At 44.5% G+C, this 20,895-nt stretch overlaps 1 protein-coding gene across 6 annotated transcripts in view; it reads left to right on the forward strand.

The window, feature by feature from the left end:
- LOC106583501 (pleckstrin homology domain-containing family A member 6) overlaps positions 1 to 20,895 on the forward strand; it is a 208,658-nt gene that overhangs the window by 127,846 nt on the left and 59,917 nt on the right. For 4 of the 6 annotated variants that reach the window (XM_014167754.3, XM_045705142.2, XM_014167751.3 and 1 more), the window contains 3 exons: positions 171 to 275; positions 694 to 766; positions 7,669 to 7,769. In XM_014167754.3, coding sequence (XP_014023229.1) covers positions 171 to 275; positions 694 to 766; positions 7,669 to 7,769 — 279 coding nt within the window. Of the gene's footprint in view, positions 1 to 170; positions 276 to 693; positions 767 to 7,040; positions 7,569 to 7,668; positions 7,770 to 20,895 lie in introns of those variants that run through there. The other 2 variants (XM_014167758.3, XM_014167759.3) reach the window with 1 other exon arrangement.

Raw genomic sequence — 20,895 nt, forward strand, 5'->3', positions numbered from 1 at the left:
ACACACACACACACACACACACACACACACACACACACACACCCCTCACAACACCTTTACACTTCACTACATCATACGCCACGTCAAGGTTTTATGACAGATTCAATGATACAGAGAGCTCCATTCTGTTCTCTCATCTTCCCTCTCTCCTTCCCTCCTGCCCTCTCCAGGCATCTCATACTCCAAGGAAAGCCGCTACGTTTGGGAAACGTTCTAACTCCATGCGGAGGAACCCTAAAGCGGAGGTGACCAAACAGGGCTGGCTATACAAACAGGTAAATCAGCTCTATACACTGCACTGTAAGTAACATGAGGCAGTTTCCCCTCAAATACTCCATAATACCCCATGAATACCCTATAAATACCCCATAACTAGGACCAGATATAGCTCTTCTTCCAATATGCCTAGTCTCTTCCATTTGTTTTTGATCCAGTGTCTCAGACACTAACTTTGTTTTGGTCCAGTGTTGCTTTCCCTCTCATGTTGTTTTGGTCTCATATCTGTCTTCCTTTTCTTCACATAGGGCAGTATTTCTCACACTGTTTTGGTCCGGTATTAGTGTTACCCCTGACATTGTCTAAACTGTTGTGTCTTCTCTCTGGACTTCAATCCATCTCACTGTGTGTGTTATTTTCTCACTCTCTCTCTCTTACTCTCACTCCCTCACTCTCACTCTCACTGTCTCCCTGTAGGCCAGCAGTGGAGTGAAACAGTGGAACAAGAGATGGTTCGTCCTCACCGACCGATGCCTCTTTTACTACAAAGGTAGACTCTGATAGCAATGCCTTCTTTCTTTTAGTTCTCTTTTCTTTTTTTCATAGCCCATCGTCACCCTTCATTGGAGGACAACTTTGTCATTGTGCTTTATTCTATTGAATATTATTGCATAATTTAGTCAGAAATATTTGAAATAATATAATATTTATTGTCGTATTTTACTGTATGTACACATTTTCTATCTAACCTTTATTTGAACCAGGAAGTCCCACTGATACATGGGTAGTGTGTCAACTGCCAACCTATTCCCTATAGAGAACCCTAAACAGAGCCCTTTGTGGCTATCGAATGTCTTTTCAAAAGAAGACCTGGCTAAGCCGAGTCACTACACCTGCTTCTTCAGTCTCTCTCTCTACTCTGTGGATTTGAGAGTCCTACTCTGTGGATTTGAGAGTCCTACTCTGTGGATTTGAGAGTCCTACTCTGTGGATTTGTTTGGTTGTATCTGGATTGAAAACTGGTTAGGTTCTACTTTTGTGGGCTGGTGTCACATTTAAAACTCTCCTCTTGTTTGTGTTTTTACCATAGCTACCTGATGTCATGTCAGTGTGTTAGTTCTGTTGGCTGAGTAGAGGGCTGTGTGTTTGGCGCATATCACCACTGTGTCAGGACTGTTGACTTGTTCGAGGTGCTTTAATACCACACAGAAACACTAGTCATATTCTCCTAACAGTCTCTACTCTCCTCCATGCCAAGTCTCTGAGTGTTTGCGGTCCTCATCCATTATCCTCTGAGCCACAGCCAGGAGAATAAACAATGTGTTATTTGAATATGTCACACGGCTTGACGTGTCTTCAAAGTCGATGTGCGAGCTATGTGTGTGTGGGATTATGTGTGGCTCTGTGTACATATGGAAGTGTGTAGAGATATGTTTCACTGAATATTATAGTCTTTAAAGATGGACATTCAACACTGACAACACTGACAGACACAGACATGTAAACACACACACACCCACCCATATACATCCCTCTCAGCGGTGAAGGTGACTCACATCGACTCACATCGATAGCACACTAGGTGAAGGAATTGTGGGATAGTGAAGTATGTTGCACAGACACACCCATATACATCCCTCTCAGCGGTGAAGGTGACTCACATCGACTCGCATCGATAGCACACTAGGTGAAGGAATTGTGGGATAGTGAAGTATGTTGCACAGACAGACAGACAGACAGACAGACAGACAGACAGACAGACAGACAGACAGACAGACAGACAGACAGACAGACAGACAGACAGACAGACAGACAGACAGACAGACAGACAGACAGACAGACAGACAGACAGACAGACGACTTGCAAGATCAAGAAGATGAAAGGAGATGATAATGATGAAAATGTCATTTTGTCTCTTGTCTTAAGCACACATCAGTATTTTATGCCCTGCAGGACTTATTGTCCGAGTGAGACAAAGCAGGAGCCATACCTACAGTAACTTGTTTACCACCAGACCTATTCTTATCAGCACAGAATCCACAGAATGTAATTGTTTTTTAAAAGCTTGTGTGAGGCCCCGCATCTGGAGAGAGAGAGAGAGAGAGAGAGAGAGAGAGAGAGAGAGAGAGAGAGAGAGAGAGAGAGAGAGAGAGAGAGAGAGAGAGAGAGAGAGAGAGAGAGAGAGAGAGAGAGAGATCAGAAAGAGAGGGAAGAGAGAGCAGAAAGAGAGGGAAGGGAGGGGATGGGAGAGAGAGCAGAAAGAGAGGGAGGGGAGGGGATGGGAGAGAGAGCAGAAAGAGAGGGAAGGGAGGGGATGGGAGAGAGAGCAGAAAGAGAGGGAAGGGAGGGGATGGGAGAGAGAGCAGAAAGAGAGGGAAGGGAGGGGATGGGAGAGAGAGCAGAAAGAGAGGGAAGGGAGAGAGAGCAGAAAAAGAGGGAAGGGAGGGGATGGGAGAGAGAGCAGAAAGAGAGGGAAGGGAGAGAGAGCAGAAAGAGAGGGAAGGGAGGGGATGGGAGAGCAGAAAGAGAGTGGAAGAAAGGGGAGGAGAAAAGGAGAAATCTGGTGTGATTTTCCTCTTAGCAACCCCTCATGCATGTTGTCCTTAAATGTTTTTAAGACCTGCACCACTAAGCCTCATCACAAGTGAGAACACCTGGGGCAGCTACTTTGGGTAATATTTTATGTTTTGCCGTTTCTCTTGTTCCTCCATCCCTGTTCAGTTTCACCTAGGGGGCTGTAGTAGTAGAATAGAGTTCGTCATGAGATGTGGTGTCATTTCCCTCCCCAGGGACAAAGATGGTCTGTACTCAAACAGCTGGAGTAAAGGTGCTGTCTAAAATAAATACATATTGAATGATGACTGAGGATTTAGTTTTAGTATGTCTTGGTGCCTCTTTCACCTCTATCTCAGGACATGTAGTAGTATATTCTGTAATTTATTTATTTAAGCAGGGAGTCATATGAGCTATGTCGAGACCCTCCCTGCTCACACAGCCATAGAGGGTTGAACTTTGACCCCTTGCATGTGCGTGTAAGAACTTCATGACGGTGTGGAATTTGTGTACTGTATGTGTGTGTTTGGAGCTCTGCAGCATTTCTCTGTGTCACCGTAAACATTCCCTACAACATGCCCTAGCAACATGCCCTAGCAACATTCCCTACAACATGCCCTAGCAACATGCGGTAGCAACGTGACCCCGGGATTGCATGTGAGAGCCATGTTTAGTGTGTGTGGTGTGTTGGTGTGTAAGTGTGGGAGGAAGCATGCTTGTGTGCATGTTTTGGTGTGTGTGTGTTTCTATCATTTGCTTTGTACAGTACATGTTGTACAATGGGCAGCCTCCTTATGCTTCTTTAACAGTTCAGTGGACTTATTGCCCCAACCAATCAGATGATGATATTCTGGTGCCATGATGTTGTGCAGGCTGTGTGTCTGTGTGTGTGTGTGTGTGTGTGTGTCTGTCTGTCTGTCTGTCTGTCTGTGTGTGTGTTTAGTTACTGTAGGGCTGGTTCATATCTCTGTCAGAGTCATTATCTATCCATTACTGCTGAGTGTGTGTGAGCGTGTTTGTGTGTCTGTGTGTGCGAGTGAACGCGTGAGTATGTGACACAATTCTTCCCTGTTGACTTAGTCCAAACACACCTTTTCCTAGTCCTGAGAGAGTGTGAACTCCAGGTTAAAAGTTGAACAAGATGACTGAATTTGTTAGTGGGTCTTCCTGTATCCTGTGAGCTACAGGATGCAACGAGGACAGTGTTTTAATGCTAGAGGGTGATACCACGCCAGCAGGAGAGGAAAATATTTGTTCTGGCAATTCTCACATAGCAACTTAATTGGGAGGAAGGAGGTCTGATCTTTTTTTTTTACATTGTATCACAAACCCTGTTTTTTAAAATCATGATGAAAGTGGCCGTTTTAGGTCCTTTTTAGACTCAGACATGCCTCCTGTAAGACCCTATGATCTGTGAACTGTACATGACACACAGCATCTTGGTCTCATTATACTCCTTATAGTGTGCACTAACATATGGAGTATGTCTAGATTCTGAAGAAAAAAAGTCACATTTATTTATTCAACATAAAAAAATGGATGTTAGTATCCAAAAACGACTCTTTTTGATTTTGTTTGTTTAAAAATGCATTGTTTGTACATCAAATTTCAGAGTTACTCTGCTAATTCTGAAAGTATGATCCATTTTATGAGCACAACCAACACAGTGAATGGGAAAATTGATTCAAAAGGAACTCCCTCTGCTGGTGATTTACTGAATGTGCAATCGTAAAGGAGGGCTGTGATTGGTTAATTAACTATAATGTCAATTTCTATGTATAAAATTGGTCATATCATTAAAGGTTCCAGAGAGCCCACTCTGGAAATGTGATGTTTGAAGAGTATATTTTTACTAACAATATGTTTAAAAAGCATGTTAAACATCCTTCCTCCCAATGAAGTTCCTATGTGAGAATTGACAGAACAATATTTTCTGCTGGCGTGGAATTGCCATAGAATGCCCTGGAGTCGCCCTAGAATGCCCTGGAGTCGCCCTAGAATGGCCTGGAGCCGCCCTAGAATGCCCTGGAGCTGCCCTAGAATGCCCTGGAGCCGCCCTAGAATGCCCTGGAGTCGCCCTAGAATGCCCTGGAGTCAGGCAGTTAACCTGGAACTGGCCCTGTTGTCTACCCTATCCCGTACACACAGATGCAAATCTGACCTGAATAAGGACGTCCTCAAAGCAAAGAAGATAAATTAAATGATAAGAATAGTCAGGAAAAATACGCTACTTGCATATGGAATTGTTTCAGTTGTTCTGTGATTTAATAGCTCAGTGTGAATTCACTGTCATTTTTACACATTCACATTCAGCAACTGGCCCCTGAGCCCTACTCACTTTTTTACTGTTTCTCCATTTCCTATTCTTCACCCCTTCTCTTGATGACATTACAGTAATTTTGCAGACACACTTATTATGAGCAACTTACAGTAGTGATACATATATTTTTCTTCATACTGGTTCCTCGTGAGAATCGAACCCACAACCCTGGCATTGCAAGCACCGTGCTCTACCAACTGAGCCACATGGGACTCTTCCTCTGGTTACAGTGATTCCTCTTTCTGGACTCAGCACACGTCTCATGGGATGTTTTCGTCTCCCGCCCTTCTCTCCTAGTTGTGTTGTGGAAAAAGAGAGAGGAAGGGAGGGAGACATGACAATGGAGAATGTGTGACTGTGCAATTTACTGCCGCGGTCTCCATGCCAGCAAGGAGAGAGGGGCGAGAAATGGGTAGAAAGAGGCCAAGGTCTTTTGTTGTTGGGACTTGGGGGTGATATTGTCAAAGTGTGCCAGCTGTCCTGGCCAGGAGAGGTGGAGTGGGGTTGGTGGTGCTCTGGACATTAGGAGTGTGTGTGTAGGTTTTCCCCACCCGGGATTTGAACCTGCATTCCTCCAGGTCTGTATCTCTAACAAGTAGCCTACATACCACCCCCATCTCTAAAGTCTCTCAAAACATCCTGACTGTCTAATACTGTATGTACAATCAAGGACTTTACTTCACAAGTTACTTCGCCAATGTCCGAAGTGCCCCGGGCATACATATAGAGTAACTCTCAGTGAAATAGAGTGTTAGCCCTTTACGTAACTGCCATCTTCAGAAGTGTTGAGCTGCTGTTGTTTTGGGATGCTAATACACACAGCTGTCAGAGAGCTGATTTACTACTGCTAACCCTTCACACACACACACACACACACACACCACACACACACACACACACACACACACACACACACACACACACACACACACACACACACACACACACACACACACACACGTGAGGGAGTCTGTGTGGTGTCAAACAGGTGGGACAGTAGCAGCAGCAGGGAATGCAGCCAGGAGTCAGACTGCCATGGTATGAGTCAGAATGAGGTGACATTTTCACAGGGAAACCTGTCATTGTAAGGGACCTTTCAATTACTGTGCTTCTTCAAATGTGTGTGTGCTAGCAGGAGTGTCTTCAGAAGTGTGTTTTTCCAGAGAGAGAGAGAGAGTGTGTGTGTGTGTGTGTGTGTGTGTGTGTGTGTGTGTGTGTGTGTGTGTGTGTGTGTGTGTGTGTGTGTGTGTGTGTGTGTGTGTGTGTGTGTGTGTTGCCTCTCCCTCTGCCTCTGTGTCCATGGGTGGGGACAGGATTGGTTGTTGAATGCTGAGAAGCTCTGCCACAGGTTTCACAATAACAACTCTATTTCTCCTCACCAGGTTTCTCCTCAGGATGTGAAAGGGTGTTTGGCAATAAATCACATTGTTCCTTATTACATACCTTATTTGTGTGTGTTTGTATGATGCCGTATATTTAATACAACTTGGTAGCCTACAGTATATGTGAGCTATTTCATTTATTTTCAGTTATTGTGTCTTTGAGAATGAGCACGTGTCTCTTACCATGAATGTGTGTGTGTGAGTTTTTCATGAAATACAGAACATGTGAGGTCAGGTTTGAATTTGTATGAGAGAGAGATGGGGAGAGGGAGACAGGAAGAGAGAGAGAGAGAGACGTGGCTATTTACCTGTCTGTGTGTAGCAGAACACCCTGCTCTCTGATTGTTGGAGAGAGGGCAGGTACAGTTGGCTGGAGGCCAGATTTCAGGATTCCAGCAACACTGAGTCACATAGGCTGATCGCTAATACAAACACAAACACACACACTCGCACACACACAGAGAGCACAGCGCAGAGAGTACTCTATGATTGCACAAACACAAACACCATGCCTCCCCCTCCCTCCTCTCGCTCCCTCCCTCCTCCCCCTGTCTCTCGCTCGCTCGCTCTCTCTCAAACACACACGAGATCTGCAACAGAGGAAGGCTCGTGTCTATGCAGTACAGCTCTGCTAGAGAGAGAGAACGAGAAAGCCAGGCAGAGTGAGAGTGAGAGTGTGACAGAGACAGAAACTGAGAGAGAGGGCAGTAGCTACAGTGGATACCCTGCCAGCCTCATCTCCAGCCCCTGAAATGTTCATCATCTGCTCCATTATTTAATCAGCACAAGTGCTTCTCTTGCACTCGTCATTTTTCCCACCACTCTGCTTGTTTTTTTCTGCCTATCGTTGGATCTACACCAGTATGTGTGAGTGTGTGTGAGAGTGTGTTTGTGTACCGTCACTTCTCACTGGACTGCTGGACCAACATGGATATCTATTCTAGGATTCCACTAGAGTGGAAGGGGGCCTGTTGTTCCAGGGAGGTTCTATGGTAGTGCTCACTGAGCCAGCTACAGCCACAGCTACAACTAGAAGACAGGACCGACTGTCACATCAGAACTGACTGTGTTTACCATTCAGTCCTCTTTACTCACTGTAGGTTTGGACCCATCAGATCATATTAGATCTGTTTCTCAGATTTGTTGTTTATTTTTGATCTTCATTTGTTCTCTTTTTTCCTCTTCCTCCAATCCAGACGAGAAGGAGGAAGGAGTGTTGGGAAGTCTTCCTCTGCTCAGCTTTGGGATTGGAGGAGTGCAGACGTCGGATAACATTAGCCGAAAGCACGCCTTTAAGGTCAGTACCCTGATGATGAGGCAGTACGATGAGTACAGTATACGATTATCACCCTGGACAGAAAGAGCAGCAGTGATATTGGGGCCATTTAAATACTCTAGGATTGGGGCTGATGGTTTTGTTGGGGTTTGGATGCTGGGGACACGTGATTGTCCCTCAGACAACCCAGGGAGAAGTGGTGACATTGTGGACAGTAGGGGCAGTGTACAGTGGGGATAATAGGGAATACCCAGGGAGAAGTGGTGACATTGTGGGCAGTGTACAGTGGGGATAATAGGGAATACCCAGGGAGAAGTGGTGACATTGTGGACAGTGTACAGTGGGGATAATAGGGAATACCCAGGGAGAAGTGGTGACATTGTGGACAGTAGGGGCAGTGTACAGTGGGGATAATAGGGAATAAGCAGAGATGTCTGGCTGCCTGTCAAAACCAAACACCTATATGTATTTATTTATTCTCTCTCTCTCTCTCTTTCTCTTTCTTTCTTTCTTTCTTTCTTTCTCTCCTCACACTGTACTTTGCATCGAAGTGCGCATTAATAAAAATAATGCGGAGAGAGAGAGAGACACACAGATAGGCAAAGTGAGCGAGAGAAAGAGAGGGAGAGACAGAGAGAGAGAGAGAAAGTGTCCTGTGTTCTTCTTCTGGTCTTCCAGGCAGTAGCTGAGGGGTGAGAGAGAGAGAGAGAGAACAATCTCATACAAACAACCACATCATATAAGCATGATATATAATATCACATTCATTCGAATGGTTTATTTAACACAGCCAATGCATATTAATCACTATCTCAGAATGTGGAGTTCAAGTACCAACTAAAAGCTATTTCCCAACATAGTCCCTGTCACTAGTCGTATGTCACAAATCATCTCTATGCAATCACTGTTATAGTATCACTGTTATAGTATCACTGTTAAAGTATCACTGTTAAAGTATCACTGTTAAAGTATCACTGTTATAGTATCACTGTTATAGTATCACTGTTAAAGTATCACTGTTATAGTATCACTGTTAAAGTATCACTGTTATAGTATCACTGTTAAAGTATCACTGTTAAAGTATAACCTGTTTGGGGATTTCCCACACACAGTCTGTTTCAGAAAGGTGACACAATACCATTTTGCAACATGCTTTAGTCAAATCTCTTCTTAAAATTATTCAGATCAGCAGGTTCATTTGGTTTCTGTGATTAAGATGTATGGGTTGTACAGTATGTGTGTTGCAGTGTTTCGTTTCAGTGTATTGTTCGTTGTTGCCCCAGCGTCTGTGTGTTGGTGTTGATATGAGAGCTGCTGTGAGTGCCGTTGTGACATGGCATTTGCCTGCCAGTTCTATGAGGCAGTAGACTATACTGTAGAGCAGTAGCTAGTTGGAGGTTTCACCCAGCTACATTGGCTCCTCTGTAGTACACATGGTTGTAGAAACGAATGTCAGTAGATGAATAGGCAAAATAATCAAATGTAATGTTCTTACAGTACATTGACACAGTACTCTGGGTTCAGCTGGATGTTGTGGTGGTGCTGGTAGTGCTGGCCAGTAAAATGTTATTAGTCTCCTTCCCTCCGTGTTGTTAGCCTGCTGCCTGGTGTTGATTCTACAGGGAGGCAGTGTGAGACAGTATGAATGAGTCATGAGGACAGAGCAGACCAGCCAGGGGTTTCTACAGAGACCTTTAGTGTTTTAGGTATTGACAGTGTGGACTATAACTGGATGCACTAAGTGCTGCGTAGGTCTACAAAAGGCTGTCTGTGTTTCTGATGTTATAATATTGGAGCTTTACAAGCTATGAGATGGATCTTAATGCTCTGTGTTAACAAGTCAACCAAGTACATGGTTTTCAATGTTGCTTTTAAGGGCTTTGTACTGTACTGTACTGTACTGTGCTGTGCTGTGCTGTACTGTACTGTACTGTTCTGTATTGTTCTGTATTGTTCTGTATTGTTCCAGGAACGTGGCTCTCTGTATTAGCCAGGTATTTGGGATTAGATAGTATACAGTACATGGGGGTTAAGATATATCACAGTGTCTAAGTAAAGGAGGATGTGCAGCCAGATATACAGGGGTAAGTGCTGTTATATTGTAAGACAGACAGACAGTACAGGTATGTCATAGTGTTTAAGTGTTCTCAGTACTAATACCGGGTGGTGGTCTGGTCTGGTCAGGCTCTCGTGAGTGGGGGGAAGGGAAGGAGTGTTTTTGGGCTGGCCACCCTCGTCTGGTCTGGTGGAGCCCCTTGGGCTGAGGAGGGGTTGAGACGGGTTGATACGGGACGGGAGGGAAGTCGAGTCTGAGCACGCTCCTGGAGTCTGCTGGGATTCCTGTAGAACTACATCTTTATGACGCCTGTTACTTCAAACCAACCAATGAGAGAGAAGCAGGGAGCGGGGGAGAGGGAGAGGGAGGGGAGACTCTAAAGTACATTTTAGCTTTGATTATAAGATTACCTTTCAAAGGTGAACTGCTTTGGCTTGACTTTTCAGAACCTACATTTTTTGGGGGCATGAAGTCATGAATGCTTTATTAAATGAAAGGGTATAGTCTCTAACACTTTAGATATGAGCCTAATCAAGCCTATTCAATAGCACTATCAGACTTTTAGGACTTTGAGGAATGATGTTTTGCTGTGAGCTCCAAAAAGAGAGAGCAGCCTGGGTGTGCGGTGTGTGGTCTGTGGTGTGTGGTCTTCCGGCACAGCCAGAAGAGGACTGGCCACCCCTCATAGCCTGGTTCCTCTCTAGGTCTTTTCCTAAGTTCTGGCCTTTCTAGGGAGTTTTTCCTAGCCACCGTGCTTCTACACCTGCATTTCTTGCTGTTTGGGGTTTTAGGCTGGGTTTCTGTACAGCACTTTGAGATATCAGCTGATTTAAGAAGGGCTATATAAATACATTTCACTGTAGCTCAGTTGGTAGAGTATGGCGCTTGCAACGCCAGGGTTGTGGGTTCGATTCCCACGGGGGACCAGTACTTAAAAAAAAGATTTTAATAAAATGCATGCACTCTACTGTAAGTCGCTCTAGATAAGAGCGTCTGCTAAATGACTAAAATGTAAATGTAAAATGTACATTTGATTTGATTTGGTGTGTGTTGTGTGGTGCGTGTGTGTTTGACTGGTTTACTAGCGTCTTAAGATTGAGTTACAGCTATAGGTGTGTGTGTGTGTGTGTGTGTGTGTGTGTGTGTGTGGTGTGTGGTCTGTAGTGTGTGTGTTTGACTGGTTTACTAGCATCTTAAGATTGAGTTACAGCTATAGGTGTGTGTGTGTGTGTGTGTGTGTGTGTTTCTGACAGTGAACAGTGCCACATGTCAGATGGCTTATGAAAGGGGATCGTTACTTCCTGCGGGCGTTTGTGCTACTTCCTGTACAGGTGCTTTAGTCCACTGTGTGTCATTATTGTGTTAGACATGTTAAAAACGTGCAGTCTGAGGTAACAGAAACAGAGATGTGGTTGGAACATGGAATAGATCTTACTTATGACCGGGGTCACCATGACAACACTACCTGTCTTACCCTGGGTGGTTTAAACGTGGTTCAACCCTACCTGACCACACATAGTTCAACCTTGTGTGGTTTAGATTTGTGTGGTGTGTGTGGTGTATGGTGTGTGGTGTGTGGTCTGTAGTGTGTGGTCTGTAGTGTGTGGTGTGTGGTCTGTAGTGTGTGTGGTGTGTGGTCTGTAGTGTGTGTGGTGTGTGGTCTGTAGTGTGTGTGGTGTGTGGTGTGTGGTCTGTGGTGTGTGTGGTCTGTGGTGTGTGGTCTGTGGTGTGTGTGTGTGGTGTGTGGTCTGTAGTGTGTGTGGTCTGTGGTGTGTGGTCTGTAGTGTGTGTGTGTGGTGTGTGGTCTGTAGTGTGTGGTGTGTGGTCTGTAGTGTGTGTGGTGTGTGGTCTGTAGTGTGTGGTGTGTGGTCTGTAGTGTGTGTGGTGTGTGGTCTGTAGTGTGTGGTGTGTGGTCTATAGTGTGTGTGGTGTGTGTTGGGTGTGGTGTGTGGTGTGTGGTCTGTAGTGTGTGTGTTTGACTGGTTCACTAGCGTCTTAAGATTGAGTTACAGCTATAGGTATGTGTGTGTGTGTTTCTGACAGTGAACAGTGCCACATATCAGGTGGCTTATGAAAGGGGTTCGTTACTTCCTGCGGGCGTTTGTGCTACTTCCTGTACAGGTGCTTTTGTCTATGTCCACTGTGTGTCATTATTGTGTTAGACATGTAAAAAATGTGGACTGTGTGTGTGTGTGTGCGTGTACATGCGTTAATATGTGTGTGTACATGCGTTAATTTGTGTGTGTACATGCGTTGATTTGTGTGTGTGTGTGTGTGTACATGCATTAATTTGTGTGTGTACATGCGTTAATTTGTGTGTGTGTGTATGTGCGTGTACATGCATTAATGTGTGTGTGTGTGTGTGTGTGTGTGTGTACACCTCCAGAGATTGCACTAGTTATTATTAAACTCCGTGGTGAGACTGTATGTCATGGTCTATACCACATTCACTCAAAGGGGTGTCACCTGAGTGGGAGATATTCCCAAGTTAAATATTCTCATAGACTTTTGAAGATGCTGCATTCCACAGTGGAAGTTTGTATATGTCTATTTGTGTTATGGGAGAGAGTAGAAGAGGGAGAGAGAGGGGCAGAAAGTGTGAGAGAAAATGAATAGTTGGAGTGAGAACACTGCACAACACCAACACTGCACAACACCAACACTGCACAACACCAACACTGCACAACACCAACACTGGACAACACCAACACTGCACAACACCAACACTGCACAACACCAACACTGCACAACACCAACACTGCACAACACCAACACTGGACAACACCAACACTGCACAACACCAACACTGCACAACACCAACACTGCACAACACCAACACTGCACAACACCAACACTGCACAACACCAACACTGCACAACACCAACACTGCACAACACCAACACTGCACAACACCAACACTGCACAACACCAACACTGCACAACACCAACACTGCACAACACCAACACTGGACAACATTTTCTATGGACATGTTGCCTGTCCCAGACCAGCTAAGGGTTTTGGTCACATTTACATTTTAGTAATTTAGCAGACACTCTTATTCAGAGAGACTTACAGGAGCAATTTGGGTTAAGTGCCTTGCTCAAGCGCACATCGGCAGATTTTTACACCTAGTCGGCTTAGGGATTTAACCCAGCGACCTCCCCATTTCTGGATCGATCAATCAATCAATCAATCAATCAATCAATCAATCAATCAATCAATCAATCAATCAATCAATCAATCAATCAATCAAATGTATTTATAAAGCCCTTTTTACATCAGCCAATGTCACAAAGTGCTGTACAGAAACCCGGCCTAAAACCCCAAACAGCAAGCAATGCAGATGTAGAAGCACAGTGCTCTTTACCGTTAGGCTACCTGCCGACCTTGATCACAGACGGAAAACACAGATGCATACACTCTTGCGGCCATGTACATGCAGTGAACACACACACTCATGCAAGCAAGAATGCACATACACACACACACACACACACACGCACACACACACACTTTGTTTTTGTGAAATGTCAGGACTTTTTGGAGTGTAAAAATGTTTGACCATTAAAAATTATATTTTCCCTAAACTCTAAACCTAACCCTAATGCTAACCTTAAACCTAACCCTAATGCTATCCTTAAACCTAACCCTAATGCTAACCTTAACCCCAAAACCTTAATTCCAACCGTTAAGTTTAAAATATAATTTGAACAAATTCAGTACCTGAAAAAAGTAATAACCCCCCAAAAATATGTTTCTAACTTTTCTGGACATTCAGGTAAAATGTTAGGACTTGGGGTCCCGCTAATGTAGGAAAAAACACACACACACACCCCACCCCCTCTCTCTCTCACTCTCTCTCTCTCTCTCTCTCTCCTCTCTCTCTCTCTCTCTCTCTCTCTCTCTCTCTCTCTCTCTCACTCACTCACTCACTCACTCACTCACTCACTCACCACTCACTCACTCACTCACTCACTCACTCACTCACTCACTCACTCACTCACTCACTCACTCACTCACTCACTCACTCACTCACTCACTCACTCACTCACTCACTCTCACTCTGTAGGTCCTGCCTCAGAATAGTGCTCATAGAATATTAATGAAGAGGTCTTACATAAGCATAGTGCAGCAGCAGTGTATCAGTCTGATGTCTCTCTATCTCTGCTAGAACTACCCCCTTCTGCGTGTGTATTTACCCAGACCCAGATTCATAGATGTACACAAGCAACACTCATAAAAACATCCGAAGTTGGGAACTACACTTAGAAATTAATAGGCTAGACTCAGCAAAACCCATTATTTTGTCACAGCCCTCAAATAATCACTGTCAAAGGCATATATTTGGATAAATATATAGCTCTGATTACTAAATAATCATTATACAACACACCAACACAAACACACACACATTCTCCCGCCAGCCCAGAACAGACAGTGAGACTGCCAGTGATAAGGTATTCATTAAGATGGTGCCGTTGTCATTCAGCAGGTTTAAAACTGATAAGGTTATATAGAGTGTTTTGTGAGGAGCACATTCCATATTCTTTGGGTGAGAGGGGCCATTCCCAGCCTAGGACATACTCTAGATACGCCAGATATAGATATGCAGAGTATAGATGTGGTGCACATTCATATACTGTAGATATGCAGAGGTTCAGAGGGATTCGTATTACAGCAGGACATAGATATGCAAGGCATAGATACTGTAGGGAGAGTCCATGTTGTATAAATCTAGAGAGCTGTGCATTGTAGGGGGACGAACATAGATATTAAAAGCCTAGATACTGTAGGGAGGACCCATGTTGTAGAGATATACAGAGCTGTGCAGTGTAGCAGGTTTAGATATGAAGGGTAATATGTTGCAGTAATACAGAGGTGCTGAGGGATGCTTGGCTGGGGTCAATCTCTTATTTTCCCTCCCCTGATGCAGTCCCATTCTCCCTTTCCCAACAGCCTGCCCAGCCTTTGAGTGTATGTGTTTGGAAAGTAAGTTTGTGTTCTTTTTGTCTTTCCTCTCTTCGTCTAGTCCCACACTCCCTTTGTCACCACTCCATAATAAATAATTAGGTGGGTGCTTAGATTTTTCCTATTTCACACAAGTGTGCATTCTACACATGCAACACCCTCAGAGAGTGGAGTCACGGATCAGCTGTTGTCAGCGGCAACCCTGGACCCCCCCTTCTCTCTATTTCAATCTCTCTCTTAACTAGCACCTGTTAAGAAGAGCTCTTCTACTGTACTTAATGATGGGATGACTGTCAGTGACATGCTGGCTCAGAGCGTGACTTCCTGGACTTATTTACCACTGGAGAGGGAGGGAGGGAGGGAATAAATAAATATTGGTGTTTGGAGACGCCTTTTCTTCCTCTTCACCCCAGAGAAGCATCTCATGACATGGAGACATGATGCCAATGTACCCCAGGGCATGTTTGACTAGTCAGGCACACTGTGTATTGTATCTCTGCATCCGTCGCCTTGGTGTTTGCACATACACCCAAGAACAAACACATGCACAAGCACACACGAACACACATGCACACAGGTTAAATCAGAAAGCAACAGTCTCAGGAAGCTTGTGAGCAGTGCATGGAAGAACTAACAGACTTATGTTTACTGACATTTACAAGAATGTTAGAGAGAGCAATGGAGAGGTGGGGGAGGAGGAGGGACAGCAGGGAGGTGGCATGGTATAGAGACTACAGAAGAAGAGAGGAGAGGAGAGAGGGAGGACAAGGTTGGAAAGAAAATGGAAGAGGTTTAAAAGGGATGGAAGAAAATGAAAAGGGGAGGGAGGAGAGGAGGGAGGGAGGAAAGGAGAGGGGGGGCATGTTTCCCTGTTTTAACAGTTAAGAACATTGCCCTCATCTGGCACATGTTTCTGTTCCCTGTTCGGCGTTCCTGTCGCCTCCTGTTAGAATCCGTGTTCAATGGAGTGAGCTAGGAGTATTCCATGAACATCAGTTACACCCTTCACCTCAGTGTCTATTACACTGTAATCCCAACAGTATATACCCCTCTCCTTCCTCTCGCTGTCCTCATCACTCAACTCTCCCACACCCCTCCCCCTCTCTTCCCTCCCTCATCCCTCTCTCTCTCCCCCCTCCATGCAGTGCCCAGGGACAGCATATAATCATACATCTTTAACCCATAACCATGTTACCAATGACCTGCATCCCTGACCTTATTACTGCTAGAATAACAGAGAGAGACAGAAAGAGAGAGAGATGGTGAAAAGCGATATGTGTTTAGAGGGGGGAGAGAGACAAGGGAGAGAGAGATGGTGAAAATATTTATGTGTATAGAGGGGGTAGAGAGAGCTGGTGAAAATAGTTATGTCTATAGAGGGAGGGGAGAGAGAGATGTTGAAAAAAGATATGTGTATTGAGGGGGGAGAGAGACAGAGAGATGGTGAAAAAAGATGTATGTATAGAGGGGGGAGAGAGAGGGGAGAGAGAGATGGTGAAAAGAGATATGGGTATAGAGGGGGGAGAGAGATAGGGGAGAGAGAGATGAGGCTATAAAGTAGGTAGAGAGGGCAGAGTGAGAGAACATTTTGAGAAAGTGATCTCTGCCTTGGTTACTGTCCATACATTTACAGCATTATCTGTGTATTAAATTCATAAAACTGTAATAATTTATGTTCCAGAATTATATATGATTTACAGTACCAGTCAAAAGTTTAGACACACCTACTCATTGAAGGGTTTTTCTTTATTTTTAGTATTTTCTACATTGTAGAATAACAGTGAAGACTTCTAAACTATGAAATAACACATATGGAATCATATCGTAACCAAAAAAGTGTTAAACAAATCAAAATATATTTTGTGCAAAACGTTTGCACACTTGGTATTCTCTCAATCAACTTCATGAGGAATGCTTTTTCAACAGTCTTGAAGGAGTTCCCACATATGCTGAGCACGTGTCGTCTGCTTTTCCTTCACTCCAACTCATCCCAAACCATCTCAATTGGGTTGAGGTCAGTTCATTGTGGAGGCCAGGTGATCTGATGCAGCACTCCATTACTCCTGCTTGTTCAAATAGCCCTTACACAGCCTGGAGGTGTGTTTTGGGTCATTGTCCTGTTTAAAAACAAATGATAGTCCCACTAAGCGTAAACCAGATGGGATGGCGGGTCACTGCAGATTGCTGTGGTAGCCATGCTGGTTAAGGACTAAATCACTGACAGGGTCACCAGCAAAGCACCATCACACATCCTCCTCCATGCTTCACTGTGGGAACCACACTAGCGGAGACAATCCGTTCACCTACTCTGCACACGCGGTTGGAACCAAAAATGTCAAATTTGGACTCATCAGAGCAAAGGACAGATTTCCACCTGTCTAATGTCCATTGCTCATGTTTCTTGTCCCAAGCAAGTCTCTTCTTATTATTGGTGGTTTCTTTGCAGCAATTCGACCATGAAGGCCTGATTCACGCAGTCTCCTCTGAACAGTTGATGTTGAGGTGTGTCTGTTATTTGAACTCTGTGAAGCATTTATTTGGGCTGCAATTTTCTGAGGCTGGTAACTCTAATGAACTTATCCTCTGCAGCAGAGGTAACTCTGGGTCTTCCTTTCGTGTGGCAGTCCTCATGAGAGCCAGTTTCATCATAGCGCTTGATGGTTTTTGTGACTGCACTTGAAGAAACATCAAAGTTCTTGAAACGTGAAGTAATGATTGGCTGTCATTTCTCTTTGCTTATTTGAGCTGTTCTTGCCATAGTATGGACTTGGTCTTTTACCAAATAGGGCTATCTTCTGTATACCAACATCATCTTGTCACAACAAAAATGATTGTCTCAAACGCATTAATAAATTCCACAAATTAACTTTTAACAAGGTACACCTGTTAATTGAAATGCATTCCAGGTGACTACCTCATGAAGCTGGTTGAGAGAATTCCAAGAGTGTGCAAAGCTGTCATCAAGACAAAGGGTGGCTACTTTGAAGAATCTCAAATATATAATATATTTTGAATAGTTTAACACTTTTTTGGTTACTACATGATTCCATATGTGTTAATTCATCATTTTGATGTCGTCACAATTATTTTACAATGTAGAAAATAGTAAAAATAAAAACAAACCCTTGAATGAGTAGGTGTATCCAAACTTTTGACTGGTACTGTATTTTTTTCAAACCATTTCTGCGGGGGGCTCCAGAAAAAATATCCCTCCAAGAATAAAATGTAGCCCCGTTCTTGCTGGACCATGTCATATACATACAGTATAACCTAATGGTGCTGATGCTGTTACTATGGTGTTGCCATGGCTTGCATCAGCATCCTCTCTCAAGGAGGAGGTATCCCAGCACTCTCCACCGTGGCAGGAAATTACGTTGATGGCATCATGGGCACATGACCTGCTTCCCCCTATGGAAAATGAATCAGCATCTCTCTCTCTCTCCCTCTCTCCCTCTCTCCCTCTCTCCCCTCTCTCTCTCTCTCCCTCCCTCCCCTGTATCCCACCACCCAACCCCCACCAGCTCAGAAGGGGATGGAGAAAAAACATAAAGATCTTATTTCCCCCTACCTAGCTGTACTCTATTTTAAAGTAATATTCAATGGTTATGATTCAGAATGTTGAAACATCATCATGATCTTACTACAGGGATCATCAACTAGATTCAGCCACGGGCCAATTTTTTCATGAGCGGATGGTCTGGGGGCCAGAACGTAATTACAAATCATTTGTAGACTGCAAATTGACTGCAAGAAGCACAAACAGATATAATGTTTGACTAAAACATAATCATTTCAAACCTTGCTTACATTTGGATATGATAAAATTCTCTATATATCTCTATTATGCATGGGAATACCTGGCCCAACGTCGTCCGGGTTAGGGGAGGGTTTGGCCGGCCGGGATTTCCTTGTTCCATTTCGCTCTCTAGCAACTCCTTGTGGCGTGCCGGGTGCCTGCAAGCTGACTTCAGTCGCCAGCTGAACTGTGTTTCCTCCAACACATTGGTGCGGCTGGCTTCTGGGTTAAGCGAGCAGTGTGTCAAGAAGCAGTGCGGCTTGGCAGGGTCGTGTTTAGGAGGATGCATGGCTCTCGACCTTCACCTCTCCCGAGTCCGTAGGGGAGTTGCAGCGATGGGACAAGACTGTAACTACCAATTGGGGAGGAAAAAGGGGTAAAAAGTACAGAAAATAAAATTCCAAAATTAAAATCACTTGAAACTAATTTGCTGGTGTTGATACAGTCTTTTATGTCCACACTAAAATAAAATAAAACATTTGTTTTATTTATGTTAAAATAAAATCACACAATTTTATGATCTTATTTCCCCTTCCAGTAATATTTGATTCTGATATTCAGTGGTTATGATTAAGGATGTAGAAATGATTTCAAAACCAGATTTTGCGTACAGTATTAAAATATTGACTTGTAGAAATAAGGAAACCAGTGGGTCTGGTAGAGCTGGATGGAGGACGAGGCTGATAGGGTTATGTGGAAGATTGGGGGAGGTAGGAAGAGTTCGATATCAAGAGACGGTTCCAGACATAGACACCCACGCTCACATGCACTCACAACACACACATTCTGTCGATCTCTTCTCAGACACGGATGAGTGTTCACTAGGTCCAGGCTATAATTAAACAGCCATGGATAAGTATAGAGCTTCACAAATAACAACCTGACAGAAACACTCTCAACACACAAACACACTCGCGCACACACATATGCGCACGCACGTACACACGCACACATGTATACACGCACACACACATTGAGGAGAGAGGATGAGAAGAAGGAGAGAAGAAAGATAAGGGAGGATGGCTTGGAGACAGGCATTGGTCATCATGGTCATCCAGTCCTTGGCCTCAGTGATTCACCAGGTCCTTGGCCTCAGTGATTCACCAGGTCCTTGGCCTCAGTGATTCACCATGTCCTTGGCCTCAGTGATTCACCTGGTCCTTGGCGTCAGTGATTCACCAGATCCTTGGCCTCAGTGATTCACCATGTCCTTGGCCTCAGTGATTCACCTGGTCCTTGGCGTCAGTGATTCACCAGATCCTTGGCCTCAGTTATTCACCAGATCCTTGGCCTCAGTGATTCACCTGGTCCTTGGCCTCAGTGATTCACCAGGTCCTTGGCGTCAGTTATTCACCAGATCCTTGGCCTCAGTGATTCACCTGGTCCTTGGCCTCAGTGATTCACCAGGTCCTTGGCGTCAGTGATTCACCAGATCCTTGGCCTCAGTGATTCACCTGGTCCTTGGCCTCAGTGATTCACCAGGTCCTTGGCCTCAGTGATTCACCAGGTCCTTGGCGTCAGTGATTCACCAGATCCTTGGCCTCAGTGATTCACCAGGCCTGGGAGAGACTCTGCTCTTTACCAAGCATGACTCATAGCTGGATATTGATTTAAATCATTAGACCTTTGTTGCACAAATATTACATTTGATTACTTTGACAATGATGCCTAATACACTATCTAATTGACCTGCCACTGTTTCTATAATGAAGGGTATTTTGCTGCAGTTGCCAGACCAAACTGCTTACTGTAGAAATCATGCAAATTAGCAACTGCCATGTCAACTTTAATCTAAGTTAACCCCCTAGCTAGCTAGCAGGAGCTGCCGTGCCATGGCCCTCACAGTCAATGAGTCACAACAACATAGTTGAGTCCTGCCCCAAATGTGTATGGGTGTGTAGGGGATCCAGGGAAACACTCACTCACTCACTCACTCACTCACTCACTCACTCACTCACTCACTCACTCACTCACTCACTCACTCACTCACTCACTCACTCACTCACTCACTCACTCACTCACTCACTCACTCACTCACTCACTCACTCACTCACTACACACACACACACACACACACACACACACACACACACACACACACACACACACACACACACACACACACACACACACACACACAGAGAGGGCTCACTGTCTCAGCTGTGTTAGTGTGTGCAGGACTGGTTTGACCACTGCACCGGGTGTGTGTGAGTTGTGGAACAGTTTGAGATCACACACCTGCACTTATGGTTATTTTAGTCTTGGTGAGGCCGTTGACACGATGTGACGAATGACAAGACTGGCCAGGTCGTTCCTTTGAAATTAT

This window comes from Salmo salar, chromosome 22 (genome assembly GCF_965601325.2).
Source record: "Salmo salar chromosome 22, fSalSal1, whole genome shotgun sequence".
Taxonomy (NCBI): Eukaryota; Metazoa; Chordata; class Actinopteri; order Salmoniformes; family Salmonidae; genus Salmo; species Salmo salar.